General features: G+C 40.5%; 1 protein-coding gene across 2 annotated transcripts in view; it reads right to left on the bottom strand.

Moving 5' to 3' along the window:
* Positions 1-18,917, bottom strand: part of LOC127437293 (furin-1-like) — a 116,366-nt gene that overhangs the window by 22,437 nt on the left and 75,012 nt on the right. For both annotated transcript variants that reach the window (XM_051692138.1, XM_051692139.1), the window contains exons 7-8: positions 5,396-5,484; positions 1,538-1,710 (exon numbers count right to left, since the gene is read on the bottom strand). In XM_051692138.1, the coding sequence (XP_051548098.1) occupies positions 1,538-1,710; positions 5,396-5,484 (262 nt within the window). The remainder of the gene's footprint in view (positions 1-1,537; positions 1,711-5,395; positions 5,485-18,917) is intronic.

Here is an 18,917-nt window from a genome sequence, read left to right as displayed (position 1 = left end):
TCTATCTTCTGGCCTCCATGGGTAATATTCACAGATGACTGACTCAGGATTATTGTGGCAATAAATTGTTTATTTGTTTGTTTGTGTTGCAGAAATCGGCTTCGAAATTTTCAGAGGCACAATTCTATAAATGATAAAACTAGAAAAAGGAACTGTTCCAGTCACTGACACTGATGTTTTGGTGAAGTGTTTGTTGAGTAAATTACTTGAAGGATAAAGCGTTTGTAACAAGGTTAAAATGGGAAAGGAGGCGGCAGGAACCAGCTGAACCGTCAAAGTAATATTTTAATTTAAACTTAAAAAGGCATAAACGCACACACGGCAGCTGCGTGTGGCTCTCTCTTTCTCGAACTGCTGCATCCCGCTGCACTTATCCCTCTCCTTGGCTGATTAGCCCGATTGGGGGCTGGGCGTGCGTAGTCACGGCCCGGCCCCGCCCTCCTCCTCGTCACAGTGTTTTTAAATCCTATAAAAATTAACAGCAATCAAACTCATTCCCGCACACCTGTATAAAAGTGACATTATTTACAAAAAAGAAACAAAGGATTAAATCATTTTGTCACGCTCAGACAAAAAGCATGTCAGTGATTACCAAGGACACGTTTGAAGTAAAACAGACTTGCGGCGGGCAGCCATCCTAAAAAGGTCAGATCCTTTGCATGTCAAACATGACACGCTCTTTTCTCGGTATGTCAAATCTGATCATTTAAGAAGCGTGATGCGAAAGCAGGTGGTTTGGATATAATTCAATTAAAGATATTTCACAAAATTGCTCATTGTGGATAATGCAAGCTTCCTAAATGGCTGTCAGAATTTTCCACAGCGCTCTGACACTAAAATGGCAGTGAAGAATGGGAATTTATGTTAAATCTTTGTTGTTGTTGTAGTGTCATTCTATCTGTAGTCACAGGGGTGAAAAACTAAGGAGAGGGAAGATTGTGAGCATATGGTTTGAAACACTCAACAGCACAAAAACATGCTGGAGCTGATTAACGTTTATGAAAGTGGGATGAATAGAATATTGAATGAAAAATAGGGTGCAAAAAGAAAAAGATGCAAACGGGAACAAGTGATTGTAAAAGAGAATCAGAGAAGACAGGCAGCGCAATTTTTATGATGAACAAACTGATTTGCGTATTCAGTGTGTGAGATGTGTGTGCGTGAGCACTGAAACTCAGTGTATTTACTGAAAATGGATAGGGGTGTGTGTGTGTACTCCACAAGAAAAAATTAGCATGTCAAAACAGTAGGAAACAGAAAACAAACGAAATCAAAAACAAAATCTCCCTCAAAGATCACAGAAAGCTTACTAAATATAGTTTCTCTAATCCATTATGCTTTGAGTCTTTCTCAAAGCGCACTTCCTTCTCAATTCTCTCTCCATGAATGCGTTTAAATAGGCGATGACATCTTCTAGAGCTCACTGCGTCCAGCCCGGCTTCTTTTACTGAGGTGGTGATCAGAGCCGACGACAGCTGTGTCACATATAGCTGATTTGAAATCTGCTCAGATGACCTGACAGGAGCGTTTGACTGACCTCGGTGACACCCTGTAGGAAAGCTTCTTTGGCCAGCTTGGCAGGGCCATCCACCGTCTTCCCGTCATCCTCTGGGCCCCAGCTGGCACTGTAAATGTGGATGTGCTGGGAGTTCAAGCTCAGGGACTGAGCCTCCACAACATCTGTTACCTCTCCATCCAACATCCGCACACCTGCACACAGAATGGAAGGGGACAGAGAGAGGGAGAGTGTGATTCCATGGAATGATGATTCCAGAGAGAATGGAAAAATAAGATGGTTTTGTAAAGATGTTCTTGTCTGTAAATGTGGTTGAGATTTGGAGAGAAGGGAGAACAAAAAGTTAATGAGGAATAAGACTGAAAACAAGTGAGAAATGAAAAGCAAAGGAAATTAAAGTAAAAAATAAAACTGAATTGGTGGAAAAAAGGACCTCTTTCCATTGTGACACCATGTCCCAACCAGGCGCAATGTGAACATTTTCTGTCACATTGCACCATATTTTCTGTCCTTACTTAAAATGTGTGAAACGAGAAAATTACAGTCAATCAGAATATATTTGCAGTTTTATATAAAATTATGAGGAGCAGGATTTGGGCCAAATGAGATTTCACAGTGGGCGGAGCTATCCTGTGCAATGGAACAGAAACCAAGCTTTGTTGCTTGTCATGGTCATGACAGGTTAGGACAAAAACTAACATGGAAGAGATGCGATTTATCTAATCTCAGCCTCAGACAGCATGTCCATGGACAGCCTACTGTCCGTTTGCTGACCATTTGATGCAAGTTGTGCGCAAAAATTGCTGAGCTAGCAGAAAATCTGCAATTTCAATCTGATTGGTTGGTTTTACGCAACTTCCAGGTTAGTGGCATGGAATCTTTGAAAGATACTTTGAAAGAGTTTTGAGGCACTAGCTAAGTGAACTAGATATCCATATCAGCTATGTGGTTGGAACTATTTCAGATAGGGTTGGTGATTTACTGATTATATTGGTATATTGCTGGAAATGTGTCAACCGATAAAGTATTTTTGAGTATTTTTTCTATCGCAGTTATGCAAAATTCTACAAATAATACTTATATTATAATAATTATATTATTTTGATCCGTAACTAGTTACTGTTGCATTATTTATAATTAAATAAAAGGAGAGTGCGCTCTTTTTTTTTTTTGTGCGCACACAAACACACACACACACACATTTATATCTATAGTTGCCAAAAGGGGTCCAGTCACCCCTTGAATGTTTTCGCCACCCTCACTGAACTTTTTTGCCACCCTTGCTGAGCTGCCGCCCAATGTAGCTACCTAGTTTTCCTATATATATGCATTGTCCCTGGTTGGGGCGGCAACTAATCGATTTCAATTAATCGATTAATCGGGTAACAAAAAAAACCAAACAAACAAAAAAAAATATATATATATATGTATGTATTTCCTGTATTTTATTAAAATTGTATTAAAAATAAAGATATAAAGATCAAGGCATAAAGATTTGGTTCGATTCACAGTACTAAATTCATGATTCTATACTTTCACAAAAGTTTAAAAGCCTGAATCATGAAAAGTTAAGGTTGAATAATTGTATTATTATTACTATTACTTTTAGGACATATGCAAAACAGTTCCTTTCATTTACATGTAAAACTTAACAAAAAGCACTGTTCATTAAAGTGCAAATGATCCATAGGGGATGGAGTGGGACTAAAAATCAGCCCAAAAAAAGGCAATGGTGACACCAGAATAGAAATATTAATTCTGCCCAGCTGAAAAATACATAATTATGTTAGATACATGATTACATAAAATGTATGTAATCAGTACTAAGTATTTAACTAAGTGCTTAGTATTAAATGAATATTGTAAGTTTTAACATTGTATTGCCACTAATTTAATTTGTTTAAACTATTCTTTTCAAAAATACATTTTAATGGTAGTATAAGCTTATCCGGTAAAATTATATTTACCACAGTATAAATTTACTGGTGAAATAAGACATTACATTTGGCATTAACCAGGACTATCAAATATAAGGACCCTTTACATTATTATACATTATATTCAGCATGTACAGTTTAATAAAGTACAATCATCTGTAAACGCAGTGCACATTCACTCTCGCACTGAAAAGTCGCATCCATTCTCATTGCATTACCTGCGCTTACATAATGAGGGGAAATGATCTAAAACTCACTCTTTGACTTCTGAGACATCAGTTTGACATCCATGAAAGCTGCACAATTGATTAAATTGAAACTGAAATTACGTTATGATGTTGCATGAGTTTGATCAAAATGTTTGCACTCACTTTCTACATTGCGATTAGTTTGATTGACATGGATGTGTGTGCTCGTTTAACCGACACTCGCTTGTAGTAAAGACAAATAGTTTTGTGAAATGGAAATATGTGCTTGATTTTGTATTCATAACCTGTATAAATTATAAAACATAGAAAAAAGCAGTAAAATGTAAGTTCTGTGCTGGATAGAAACAACTCTTATGCGCATCAAACAGCACAATCACTCTGTCAACGCACCTGACGCAGCAACCGTTCTACATTAAATTGTATGCTTATTATGATCTTCTCTGAAGTGTTTACAGAGTGCTCTCATTCGCTGGACAACTTCGTGTTTTTCAACTTGTTTCCGTCATTCTTCAAACGAGGTTCATCTTGCAAAACACCTTTTACTACTGTAAAGTGAAGTCACGGACGGAGCTTCTCCGTGCTCGCGGCATTTATTGTAGATGATTTTTATTATCGATAATTAACGATTTTATTGATTAGTTGTTACAGCTCTACGATTAACATGTTAATTAGATGGTCTCTTCCTGTCTAAGTGGGCAGTTCAAGCCATATTTTATGGCAATATCGAAAAGTCTGACTTTGCATGACTAGGATGTATCGCTTGCCACTTTATAGTGTCGTGTCTGATTAGAACAAAACGAGAGAGAGAATCACATTAAAAAGAATGATTCTGGGGGCATTTTTTTATTATTAATAATAATCCTAGCGACAGGATTCAGACTGTTTACACACCCACACATCCCAGTGGCCAATTTGATCAGCAACATCTGCTGTCTTGACTTCTTTAGACACACACACACACACACCCACAAGGGCAGACTTATCCTCTCATTACAAACACACACACACACACACACAGACACACATTGGTGCGGCTACCATATGAGGACTCTCCATAGACATAATGACAGATTTTTATCCTGTACGACCTATAGATTCTATCCCCTAACCATAACCCTACCCCTAAACCTAACCCTCACATTTTTACATTTTCAAAAAAACATAGTTTAGTATGTTTTTTTAAGCGATTTGAATTATGGGGACACTAGAAATGTCCTCAAAAACCACATTTATAGCATACCCTTGCAATTACCAGTTTGTGACCTAAAAAAATGTCCTCGTAAACCACCCAAACCCGCCCACACACACACACACACACACACACACAGAAATCACAAGCAGAAGCAGGCTTGCACTCTGCCTTTATCACCTTCATCTACAAAAAGATGGTGAAATATTTCTCTAAATAGATTCCATTAAAACAAAAGATGTGGAGTTTTTGTGAGGCTTTTTTGAATAGATTCAATGTGACCGGAATACCAAAAATATTTTAAAACCCACTGAGATAATTTGCCATAATGGAAGTGTTTTATAACTGAAAGATAAAGTGTTTTCGATTAGTTCAAGGCTGACGCCATCAGTCATTAGATGCACAAAGGGCAGGAAATTACTGAATGGTTTAAGAGTTTTAATGTGTGTGTTAAAAGAGTGACCTCTTTGAGTGATCTTATTACCTTAAGCAAATTTCCAACCACCAAACAATGAATGCTAAATCTACATGACTCTTCACTCACCTCCAATTTTGCCATTGTAAGCCACACCCACTCCACAGACCCCGTTATTTGCAGCTGCCGCAACCTCGCCAGCACAACGAGTCCCATGTCTAGAGAGACAAAGAGAGAGAGAAAGAGAGATATTGGCTTGGCCCCATTTTGTTGGCTGGTAAACAGCTTTGGTGCACCACTGAACAGTGTGGCGCTGCTCAATACGCATCCAGTTCACATTCACTTCAAACTCGATTCATATTCAGTGCACGTTTGTACAGTCTCGGGGGCGAGACACCATGCTGTTGTGACAATGGACGGGCAGCTCTCACCGCAATCAAATTCAGATGCACAATCTATATCCTTCAATTAAAATGTAATTAAGGGCTCACAGGCAACAACAATAAATAAACACCTAAATTATACATTCTTGCAGATTAGGGTAGTGGCTTGGGTCTATGCACTTTCCTACGGTACTGCAGACAGATCTCAAAGGCTCTGTGGTGGGGACGAATGTCACTGTCTAAAGAAATCGCAGCTGGCTCTGGGTTTTGTATATGCACCGCAAGAGCTATTCTCTCCATTCAACCTATTGGGGCTCATTGTTTCCTCTAGACAAAGCCAAAAAGAGGATCTTTTTCTTAATCAAATAGACGAGAAAAGTGTGTCTATCATTCTGATTCATTAATCATGGTCAATTTCTCTCAAGCTGTGAATGAGATTAAAGCTATTTTATGTTAACAAGCACATAAGCAAGTTAGTCTGCCAAGCAGGTGATACAATTTGTCCTTTCCTCACAATAAACATCATTCAACCAATGCAACTACACATTTATGAGTGTTTATATTTAGGGAAATAGCACTGAATTGTGACAAATTCATTTTGTGCTGAGGAAACCCTACATTTGCAATTAAACATAATTTTCCATGTCTGTCTTGTGCGAAGTGACAGTTATCATGACAAATGGTCGATAGCTGGAAATGCCTCATGAATAAACAATACATTTTTTATATATTGTACTTTAGGTTTAATATATTTTAGAATTGGTGCTATAAAGGGAATACATTTTTAGTCACAACTTCATTGTATGTGTATCCGGTGGGTTGTAAAGAAACAACACAGGATACAAAAATCTAACATTTTATTCTGAAGGGTGTTTATGAAAAAAGAAAATAAGATAAAGAAAATAAAAAAAATGAAATACGGTAGAGGCAATTCCTCGCATGTGCACAAAACGTGGTCAAACTCAACACATGCAATCCATATGCATCCCAAGAATTCTAAACCGATGAACAAAACCAGGAGCTCTCTTGCACAACCTATGTTCTCACATCTCTAACACGAGAGAGTTTCCCGAAAAGCAGGTGTCCCAAAACTCCGGTTCTTAAAAGGCAAACATCCAATTTATGACTAGAGTTAAATTACATGACATTTCTCCACTTGGCTACATATGGAATAATGCAAATAAAGTGTATGGTGACTGAGGCAAAAAGCACTCTGTAAGTGGTCTGATGCATATTTCTCCATTTGCATATTCCCATCCCCAACTTTGAAAGACACTAGTGGCCGTCTCCTGAACTCTTAACGAGTATCATTATGGAGTCTTGGCACTGTCAAGGCTAAGGTCCGTTCTTTTACACAGCGAGTATCAAGAGAAGCTACAGTACGAGACCACAACATTTCTCTCAAAACATAAACTGCCCCTCTGATAAAAAAAAAAAAAAAAAAAATGAAAAGCCTCTCCTTCTGAAGGTATGAAACACATCAAGATCAGTCCACTGGCAGCCACTCAAGCATAAGAGCTATCAAACTATCATTTACTCCTAAGTGTGGACAGCAATGTCTGTACCTGTCAGTTCTGAAAAGTTAGTGTTTGTTGTTTAAAAGATGTGGGAATGCAAGCCTGGTGGCTCCAATTGCTGGCACCCACATCCATTCCGTTGTGATGGAAATGAATGGTGACTCAGTCCTGCTCTTTACTCCGCAGTTGAATGCACATCTGAATTCAGCTGCGGCAATCCATGTGTCTTGTTTCACAATCAGATTTTACTCATTCGGCACTTAGTGACCAGATACAATTTTTAGGCTTTTTAAATCTAAACCTTATTTCAAAAGATTAGAGCTCCCCACCAAAGAGAAAGCTTTTTCCACAGAGGTGCTGTGTTCACCTCATTTACCTTTCACAGTTCAGCGAGGTGCAAAAGCACTGATTTTGGTAACTGTGGTCTCTGTGCCATGAATCACAATAAAGCTGAAAATCCATTGCACTTGAAAATGACCTCAAAAACTTATGCCAAAATGATGTCTTGTTGGTAAGGTCGTGAAGTGTGCTGACGGGTGATACAATTACATGCATCTTTGTCTCTCTACATAAATAAAATTGCTGTAAAGATGCTTCAACCATAAACACGTAAAGGGACAGAGGCGGAAAAGTGTTCAATGGCTATGGCAAATCAATGTCAAACAGACCCAATACTATGAATGGCCTATATTCATATCGTGTCATAAAAGAGATAGTTATACAATTTTCATTTTTGAATAAACTATCTTATTTTCTTCCATGGAACACAAAATGTAGATGTTAGGCAGAATGGTAGTCACCATTCACTTTCATTGCATATTTTTCATACACTAAATGGTGATTTAGGCTAACATTCTGCCTCCTTTTGTGTTCCAAAGAAGAATTAAAGTCATACAAGTTTAGAACGACATGAGGATAAGTAAATAAGGACAGAATTTTTTTTTTTAGGCAAAATATCCCTTTAAGGCCATTCACATCGACAGATGCAATCTCCTGGAGGCAGATTGATTGGAAATAGTTCATTAGAAATTAGACATTTTACACTATGTCAGGCAGTATGAAGTACTTTTCTCAAAGGAGCAATGGTAAAAGAGCTGGAGCGTATCTGCATTAAGCCTCCAGCTGCTGGTTCACCTCTTCCTGTCAACTGCTTTTGAATCAACCTTCGTCACGATTAACTTAAAAGCAAAAGTGACCCAAAAAATAGTTTGTAAATGCATCTGCTCACATCTAAGATGGATAAACAACATGGTGAACTGGATCTCTGTCTTCTCTCCCGATCCCACATGTACTTTTGGTGCAAAATTACCAGCAATCTCTTCAAAACTTCCCTGCAGAGACCACAATGATTTGTCTAAGCCCACCAGGGAGAGACGGAGTAGAGAGGGAAAATTAACTGTCTAAAGTCTAGAGTCTCTTCTTCCATCCCTGCCAGTCAGTGTTGGAGAAGCTACTTTGAAACTGTGGCTTGCTATATATTGGTGATTTGTTTGGGAGAGCCCTTGATGTTTGTGTGAGGGAGGGCCTTTGCAGCGGTATGGATGGGAGGGCTTCCGGGCTTGCCGGGGTGGGCCCTCGCAGCATCCGAACGGGAGGACCCTCACTGTGATTTGAACGGGACAGCCCTTGAATGTATGTAAGTGGGAGGGCCTTCACAGCGGTATGAATGGGAAGGCCCCGAAATATGGACAAGGTAGAGACTGCGGCCCCTTCCCTCTCTTTTATTTTATTAGGACACTTTCTTAATTTGGAGATGGTTTGTACATATGTAACTATAGAATGCGTCAGATGACCACCGGCCTAGTGAGCGGATTTAGTGCTCGGGCAGGCCTTTGGGCTGCTGCGGTTGCGGTGCCAGTACGGAAGGAATGGCTTGAGTATAGTTGTTTTGTTTTTTTTGAGATGCCGTATTTAAGTGGGATCTTCTGTAATGGAGATAGTGTGCTAGCGACTGGAAGGGCTGAATGGGAATTGGCAGATTGAAAATGAAAATAAATGCCCTGATTAGACGCAATGTCAGGGTACAAGCTTGCATGTGCGTTTATGAACTGGCTGAATCCTCAGGTGCGGGATCGCACAGCATTCAATGGGAGAGCATGCGATTCATGTTAGAATATTTTAGCTGTATTATACTGAGCTTGCTCAGAGCTGCGAGCGGCTGAATCCGTAGTTGTGGGCCCACATGGCATACGACGGTAGGACACTAGATTCTTGTGGAAGTGATATATGATGTATTTAAGGAAACTCCCTATGCGAAAAGGGCTGAATCCTCGAGCACGTGTAGTTGGAGTTTGTCGTATGGCCCTAAAGACTCCAGAGTTGCAGCGCTTGAGCAGCGTATTTGCGTTGTTTGCAGTGCAGTAGGAGGTTTGGTCGCACAGCCTGAAAGATGCCGCAGTTGCGGCGCTTGGACAGCACGTACGCTGTTTGCGGTGTAATAGAAATCTGTCGTATGGCTCTAAAGACACCACAGTTGCGGCGTTTGGACAGTGCATTGCACTGCTTGCGGTGTAGTGGGGGGCAAGACCAGGGGTGTCCAACTCAGTACCTGGAGGGCCACAGCCCTGCAGAGTTTAGTTCCAGCCCTGCTCCAAAATGCCTCCTTGTAATCTTCAAGCACTCCTGAAGACCTTGATTAGCTGGTTCAGGTGTGTTTAATTAGGGTTGGAGCTAAACTCTGCTGGACTGTGGCCCTCCAGGAACCGAGTTTGACACCCCTGGTCTAGACGCATGAACCGAAAGACGCCGCAGTTGTTGAGTCAATAGAAAATGTGGTTAACGTAGTGACTGCGGATGCCTGAATGTAATTGTTGCAAGATTAAATGTCAGGAACATATGTGAAACAATGTCAGGAAACATGCTTGCGTGTGCATATGAACAACGTTATTTAAAGTTGGTTGTCATGAAATTAGAAGGCACCTAAAACCGAGTGCCCAGATGAATACCGTAGTCTGATGTTATAAGCTTAAGCGTATGTTTGGAGCTTTGTAGATTGTTTCCAACATAATGCGAGTCATTTCATGACTCTGTATTATTGGCATGGGGTGACTAGTCTCGTTTTGACGAGCACGTATGAAATAGTAGGAGTTTATGCCTGAGAGTTGGTTTTAATAGATACTATAATTCGGCGTCGATTTAAACCTGTTACTTTAAACTTGGGTGGAGCGTAAGATTATGACAGATTGTTGAAGGCTTTTAAAGTCATAAGCAATTAGGTTCTATGGTCGAGCTTGTTAAGAGTTTGAAATTCAATGATTCGGGCAAAGACTGTGAAACAAAATAGATGTTCTACCTGCATGAAGTGTTTGTCCTGGGCGGGAGGAGATAAGTCATGTTATGGTCTAGAGAGGAATAGAAGTTTGTAGAAGTGGTTGCTTCATAGTTAACGGGGCTGCATGGCGAGGCGAGCTCTGATGCTGAGAGGAGGCGAGACACTTTGTGTAATGATTATGAATGAGTTGGACGTGGCGTGCGATCCGCCTCTTGCGGAGCCGAATTCGGCTTGTGTCTGTTCGGACAGTGGCAGTGTATAGCTGTGGTGAGCTGAGAGAGGTCAGAGCGGGAGCTGCTGCGGTAGCGAGCTCACGCTAAAATGTCTGCTTTGTTTTGGAAAGAAGTTGTAATTTAGAGCATCACTCGATTGGAAGGAGTTCGCTGTTACATGATTGCCCCTGCATTTTAATGGAATAAATCACACTCCGAAGGGCACATCGAAGGGGGAACAATCATGATATTCATGCTAAAAGATGACATACAGAATCGCTGAATGGATCCTGCCCTAAACGAGCTGTGCGGCGAGGTAATGAGGCTGACAGGAATCACCTGTTTGGGAGAATCAGATTGAAACTCTGGGGAGCGTTGACATGATGGTTGAATTAAAAAGTTAATCTTTGTTTCACGTGTTCGAATGGAGCTGTAATAGAGCTTGAATAATGTGAAGCCGGAACAGTGCCCATAGGCGAGCTCTTGTGATGGACCACTGTGGTTGGAAAAGTAGATGAGAGAACATACGAGCAGACAAACAGGGAGCTGTTTCACATATATGAGGCACCAAAGTAGCCGGTTTGCCGAAACAGCTTCATGCGAACGAGCACTCTGGGTGGAAAGTTTAGATGAGAACAAATACACAGTCATAGAGAGCTGTTTCGCATGTGTACAGCGTCGAAGCAGCCAGTTGCGGAAGCAGCTTCACGCAATGATCTGCTCCGGCGAACAGAGATTAGAAGGAAAGACAGAGTAAAAGTAGCACTTAAAGTGGTAGCAGTCGATGCTGTAAAATGAATGAGCTGCTGTGGCAGCTTTTGTTGAAACGAGATGATTTAGATGGAAGAGCTGTTCTGATGAAGGCAAATGCTCAAATCCGATGATCCGAGTCACTTGTATGGGTCTGTTCGTGGGCAATGGGCGGGGCCGAATGCCAGAAACTCTCAATGCTACATAGAGGTTAGCAGCTGTTTATATACTCTTCTTCTGGCTGTGTAATTGGTCGGCTTAAATGAACTTGCTCCTCTCAAACTTTGTTAGTAAAACACTGTAGAGCCGAGGAGGGCGGGGCCGGGCTGGAATGACGCACACCCAGTCCCAATCAGCCTTATGGGGCGCGCGAGGGATAAAGGCGGCCGGGCATGACAGTTCGAGAGAGAGAGAATTACAGGCAGCTGCCCTGCATGTGTTTATGTTTGTGTGTTTTGGGTCAAGTTGATCATTAAACTATTATTTAAGTTGTCAAGCCGGTTCTCGCCTCCTCCTTTCCCTTGAACCCCCTTACACTGGTGCCAAAACCCGGGAAGGAGGAGGGATGCCCGTTGCAGAGTCCTCGACACTGCCATCCACCCAGTGGAGCGCCGCTGCCATCCACCGGGGGACGGAGTAGCCCAACCACCTAGAAGCGGGGAACGGCCACCGTCCACGAGGCGAGTGGGGACTGGACTCCCCGACCGCCTGGAGCGATGGAGCCGCTGCCAGGGGTGGAGGAGTGCCCTGCCGTCCCCCAGAAATGCAGAGGGGTCGAGAGAAGACCGCCGTCCATGAGGGGAGGAGGGAAGCGACTCCCCGACCGCCTGGAGCGGTAGGGCCGCTGCCAGGGGCGGAGGAGTGTCCCCACGGGTCGCCGGGAAAGCGGAGAGGCGTTCTGTCCGCTGGGGGTCGGAGGTCTGACTCCGGTCCGCCTGGGGAGGAGCGGCTGTCGTCTGCCTGAGAGGGTGGAGGAGTGATCGAGGACCACGCGATGGCTCATCAGAGAACCGGTCAGTTTCTTTTTCTCTCTCTCCTTTTTCAGAGTTGAGTGACTCATCTCTCCCGCACAGCTACTTAGCAGGCTGATCTGCCTATTTAGTGGAGTAATAACACCTGATATTGCATTTCATGAGAACGGCAGACCCATTGGTAGTAGCAGTCCCGTTTAGAGATGAGAGTTGAGAAACATCACGAGCTGCTTTTATGTAATGGTGAGACATTATTTAACTATACTGTAGGCCTATAAGGACATAACTTACAAAGCAATAAGTTTACACATATTTGAAAATGAAATCATTTTAGTTCAGTTGGATGGGCAAAATAAGTGACTTGAGTAGCTGTACAGCACATTAAAAATAGAAACGGTGCGGCCGTCACCTGAACGCGCGTCGCATCAACGGATGCTTCCAGTACAGACAGCTCCGTAGATCATGATGGAAGCAATCTAGTTTTGTTAAGTGTGTAATAAACCATGTGGAAAATATTAGGCAATAGTTTAATAATCCTTCAAGAGAATTAACGGGAAACATTAAAGATCAATACAAAATGCAGAAAGTACAAATTAATTTGCAGGCTGGGTTTGAGGATAAACTATTAACACTCATGCGGGCCGGTGATTTGAAACCGCTGTTTAAGATAATAATATTTTTTTTATTTTATTTTTTTACAAAAACTCTATCAAAATCAGCATTAAACTTGATACCATAAATTTACACTAAATCAGTGTTGGGGAATAACTAACTAAAAGTAGTGATGCTACTACCTAAACTACATTTTTAAGTAACGTGACAGCAGTTCAGCTATTTTCACAACAGTTTTGCTTTTTTAGTAACGAGCTACTTTTTCCAATGAGTAGCGGTGGGAGATATCAAATGCGCTTACCTAAATCATCCTTCTTTCTCTCATAAGTAGAACTAAGAAATCCAAATAATTTAAGTAAATCAGTTCTTTCATACAGTTCATAAAAAAGAATCAGTTAAAATTAAGGATTAATTATAAATTAATTATTTAGAATAGGGAAGTCTACTTAATTTAAGTGAATCAGTTTGTTCAGACGGTTCATGTAAATAGACTACTCCACATAAATGATTCACTGATCCACTTGCGCCCCTGCGTAGCCTTAAAGAGACTTTGAAGTCACTGTCTTCTTTTTTTTTAAGCAAAATATTTCTATATTACTATATTTCAACTCTTTTATATATTTCAATTTTTTTTATTAAGCATTTATTTATTTTCAATGTAATGTTGTCACCCTACTGTTTAATGTCACCATAAAAATACAACTATCGTGTGATCTGATTGATATATATTTTAATATAGATTTAATGTAGTTAGCTACTTTTTCTTAGTAATTTCTAAAAGAGTAGCTTGACTGTAGTTTAACTACTTTCAGTTATGAGAAGCTGGTAGCCTGGAACACTGCACTAAATAAAACTATTAAATACTAAATACACAGATAAAAAACAGCATTTAACTAAAAATACATTATACTACAAAGAACGTAAGTTCAATGATACATTTTTGGATTGACTTTAACACTAAGTGATGACTAGTATGCATAAGTGAATACATTTTTTGAACAATATGAACAAATGATAAGCTAAAATAACCTGTACAAACCAACCAATTTGCTGAAATGCATCAGACTTCCCAATGCTACTTGAGAAATATTCTAGGAGAGCATGTTTGATTACTGCATCTGCTCATTTGGAGGTAAGGCTGTGCAATATAATTTAACATTAAACATGGAGATGTGCCATTTTGTCATGCGACACTACTACATTAATTTTTAAAACAGTTGTCATCCTAATGAAAAATATATTTTGAGTTAGTAGCATCACTAGTTTTAGTTAGTCACTCCCCAACACTTGTGCAGCAGCCATACCGTAACCAGGGGCGGAGTGGATACATGTTTTAATTCTGTCCATCTCCTTGTTTTCAGTCCTCTATTTGTCTTGTTTTATGTTCCCTTCAGTTCCGTGATTCATTCATTTACAATTCCCTGGCTCAGATGAAAGAGTTGCCCTTGAAAAATCATGGTAAGTCTGTTTGCTGTTGAATAGAGTGATGGAATCCATCCATGTGTGTTTTAGTATAGAGTAGCACCTCAATTCCACCCTTCAATAGGCTTGGATTAGGAAGCGCTCTAAAAAGGATTAGTGTGTTTTCCAGCAAGCTAAACTCAACCCTCGGGCAGTGCTTCAAAAACCCACATGCCCTTAATGAGAAGGGAAGAGGGAGAAAGTGGACAAAGAGAAAGAGGGTAATATAGAGAGACAGAATCCCATATAACAGCATGAGAAATAAGAGGGAGACAGACGTGGCGGCAAAAACTTTGCCAACACTCTGACGCATCTACTGAAGAAAACATGGCACATTCCAGAAATCAGAACCGGTGTCCCTGGCCTGAAGTCCCTGCCATGGTTAGATTCTAGCTTCAGTTGCCTTCCGGCTGGTGTGAGGTGATGGACGGTAGGGCAGATTTCCAGACACTTATATGCAATTCCAGAGGGCTGACAGAGCTGGAAAGACAGGCTGACAGGTGTGGGTCACGTGAGACAGGGGTTGAGTAGAGAGACAGAGGCTTTATGCCTAAACGTGTTATTTAGATATCTGGCTGACAGCCACTTTACACACTCCATCCATCACACAGGTTATTAGAATTAAAGAGAGAAAGGAAGAGAAGCACATTTAAGGTCTCGTTTATTGACTCAATAAAGACAACAAGACCTAGATATTTCTGTACAAAAACGAATGCTAGAATCTTCAAGCTGATCTACAACCAATTCTCGTAGTTCAATAGTTTAAACACCACAATTAAGACTGCAAATAAATATGAATGGTTAAAAGTGCCTGCAAACTTCAGGAGTCTAGGGGGAAAGGCCTGAGAAAAACAAATATTTTTCCCATTCATTTTCCACTTGAAAAAAGAGGTCTAAGTCATGAATCAAACCAACCAGCTCCAATGTGAATCACAACATTAGAAACTTTGATACAAAAGAGGGGCAGTGGTGGCTCAGTGGTTAAGGCTTTGGGTTACTGATCAGAAGGTTGGGGGTTCAAGCCCCAGCACCACCAAGATGTCACTGTTGGGCCCTTGAGCAAGGCCCTTGACCTTATCTGCTCCAGGGGCACCATATCATGGCTGATCCTGTGCTCTGACCCCAGCTTGGCTGGGATATGGGGGGAAAAAAAGAATTTCACTGTATATGTGTGATAAATAAAATTATTATTAAAAAAACATATTTAGGACAAAACAACAAATGTTATATTAATGTTATAAGCTCTTGTTAAAAATCAGTTCGCCTAAGGAGAAAATAAATAGGGATTTGTACTTCTGGAATCAGACTGTTGCACTCTATTGGTTAATATGATTTTCTCTGCCCATACAGCCTATGCTGTAGATGACGTCAAGTGAAAAGGAAAGAAATTTCAAAGGCTGTTATTATTACAATTTGATAGAAGATTACAAAGACAAACACTTTATTATATGTGCATAATGTGCACTGATAAATTGTGCAAACACATATTAAGAAGGTAAACAGGGTCAATTCTGATTTCAAGTTGACTTTACATTTTGTGACTAGGGTTATAGCAGTTTAACCATAGGAAGTGCATTTATTTGTAGTCCTTGGTTTGACGCCAAGAGAGAGACAGAACATTAGAGTCCTTCCAGCTCTCAGTATATGAGGGATGCAGTTCTGCTACTTCTATCTGAATTTGAATGAGCACTTTAATGTCCATACGTCATTGGCAGAGAGTGGCATCTAAATGAACCAGACCTAGTGAATATTAGTATAAAAGCCTTGAATCCTGATTATGGGGTTACTGTTTAAGGCATGTGTACACAACTGTGGCCAAGAAAACAAAGACTTGCACTGTCCTTCTCTAAACCTCTTCAGTAAACAAAAGCCATGAAGCTAACAATTACTCTTTAGTGTGGACACTGAAGCCTGTGTCACGTCAGTTTATGCAGTATAGGTGTTTCTTCAACTTCAGGCAATTTTATGTCCCAGGAGTGATTTTTATTCAAACGAACAGATTTCACTTTTTTTTTTTTATGAAGTTCACATTAAAACTGACTTTTATGTATAGATTTTATTGTTTTAGCCTTGTTCCAGACACAGACTTTCAATATGAAACTATAAAAAATTATTTCATGTTTAAAACCATGTTTAAAACTTAACAAAAATTCAAATTGGAATCGGCCGGTGATGCCGTGCGAAGGGCAGACGTGTGAGAGACAGCTCTGCGCGCTTTGCTAATTTTTTTAAATTATTTTCATGATATAATCTGGTGAAATTCAATACACCCAGCTACACATTTGCTGTTTGAGGTAAACATGGCAAAGAAGTCAAAATCATCAGGCTCTGGAGACATTAAAAGACACTTACGGGTTCAAGAGCCCAGACAGGCCTGTGGACCAGGGACTCGATTTGGATGGCGCGGTGGGAGAAGGAATCCAGCGTCAACTGTCCAACATGTTGGTGATGTTGACGAAGGTACTTGTGGACTTGGAGGATCTCGCTGTAATACGTCGATCAATTACGGTGATGGAAAAAAACTCTCTGAGTTAGTCACAAGATTGACATATGTTGAGAGAAGAATCGATTATTTGGAGTCATCAGAGAGGGAATTAGCCACTAATTCTCCCGTGACCAAAGTTGATTTGGAACGTGTTCTTGAAAAGCTTGAAGATTTTGAGAATAGAAGCCGCAGGAATAACGTTCGAATTGTGGGAATTCCTGAGCATGAGGAGGGCAGAGATATGGTGAAATTCCTAGACGAGCTTTTCCAGAGTCTGCTCGACATAACAGGCCATAAACTGGAAATCGAGCGAGCTCACAGAGTCCCGGCTCGCAGATCTGCTGAGGGAGACAGGCCCCGATCAATCCTGGCCAAATTTTTGAGATCATCCGATAAAGATCTCATGTTGTGCCAGGCGAGGAGCAAAGGAAAGCTTTTTTGGAAGAATCACAATATTTTCTTGTTTCTGGACTTTGCGAACTCAACAAGAGTGAAACGTGATCGGTTCAAGGAATGCAAGAAACTCTTACATCAGCAGAAGATTGCTTTTGCACTGATGTTCCCTGCCAAACTGAGAATAAACACCAAGGACGGCTGCAAAGTATTTACATGTCCCAATCAGGCAATGTCTTTTATTGAAACAATGGGTGAGTAACCATTGGGTGTTTTTCTTGTGAGTGGATTGACTCATTGTACATACTCTGGCTTTCGGAGCAAGCTGGGCGCCATTTTGTTTCTTTTTGCGTTGGCTCCGCCGAGTGGCTGAAGTTTGTTTTGTGGATTAACACTTTTCCTTAAAGAACCTATTGCATTGACGGAAGATCATTTTTACAATGAAGTTCCCGTCCAGATTGAGAATAGACTACCGATAACTGCAAAATATCTACATGCCCACACAAAGGATGTCTTTTATAAAATGGCAGACTGTGTAAGTCATGGGATATACTTTTATGAATGAACTGACTCTTAACCATCCGAGGAACCGGGATGCGTGTTTCGTTTCCTTTGTGCTGGTTCCGTCTAGCGGTTGGAGCTTGTTTTGTTAAATAACATTACTTCGGGACAGTTATGGATGAATCTGTCAGTTCCTTGTGCTTATGCCTCCTGTTGACTGGAGTATGATTTATGAAGTATTTTCGTGAGACATTGGAATGATTACGTCATCTGCTGCACTCATCAGCTGGCTCACTGAAGATTTGTTTGTCTGTCCGACGAAACTGAACGGCTTTATATCGTCTGGAATTTGTTTTGTGAAGGAACACACCTTCGAGACAGTTCTGTGAATGAGTCTACACGTTCTCTGTGTTTATTCTGCCTATTGACTGGGTTTATTTTACAAAATATTTGATGTTATGTAATTTTGCCTTACAAATTTGTGAGGCAAAATTGAGCAATCCGATGGCAAAGTTGTCAAAGGGGGTCTCGTAGGCGTACATGGACTCTTTGAGTTTAGAGGGATTGACGCCGGTTGGCACTTTCGTGCGCAGGGTTAATATGCACGTTTTTCTTTTTTCTGTTTGTTTTGTTCGGGGGGAAGTTCGGGGTTTTATTGTTGCATTAATGTTGAAATGTGGTCTTCATAATTTTGTTTTTGGCACACAATAAATTTTTTCTATTATATCAAAATGCCAAATGTTAATATGAGCGTACTATCTCTCTCAACATGGAATGTGAATGGGTTGGGGCACCCCATAAAAAGAAGGAAGGTTATTTCTTTTCTTAAACGTAAGAAATATGATAAAGTGATTCTTCAATGATATAGTGTTTCCCCGCAAGAAGCTGAAAAATTTGGGAAGATATGGGGTGGACATGTTTTCTTTAGTGCGGGCTCAAGTAAGAGCAAGGGAGTCATTGCATTGGTAACTAAACATTTACAATTCAAATGTCTCAAACAGATTAAAGATAAATTAGGGAGAGTCATTATTGATTTAGCAGGAATTCAGGGGCAAAGTCTGATTTTGGCTAATATTTACGCACCTAACGCTGATG

This window comes from Myxocyprinus asiaticus, chromosome 48 (genome assembly GCF_019703515.2).
Source record: "Myxocyprinus asiaticus isolate MX2 ecotype Aquarium Trade chromosome 48, UBuf_Myxa_2, whole genome shotgun sequence".
Taxonomy (NCBI): domain Eukaryota; kingdom Metazoa; phylum Chordata; class Actinopteri; order Cypriniformes; family Catostomidae; genus Myxocyprinus; species Myxocyprinus asiaticus.
This window is presented reverse-complemented; position numbering and strand designations above follow the sequence as displayed.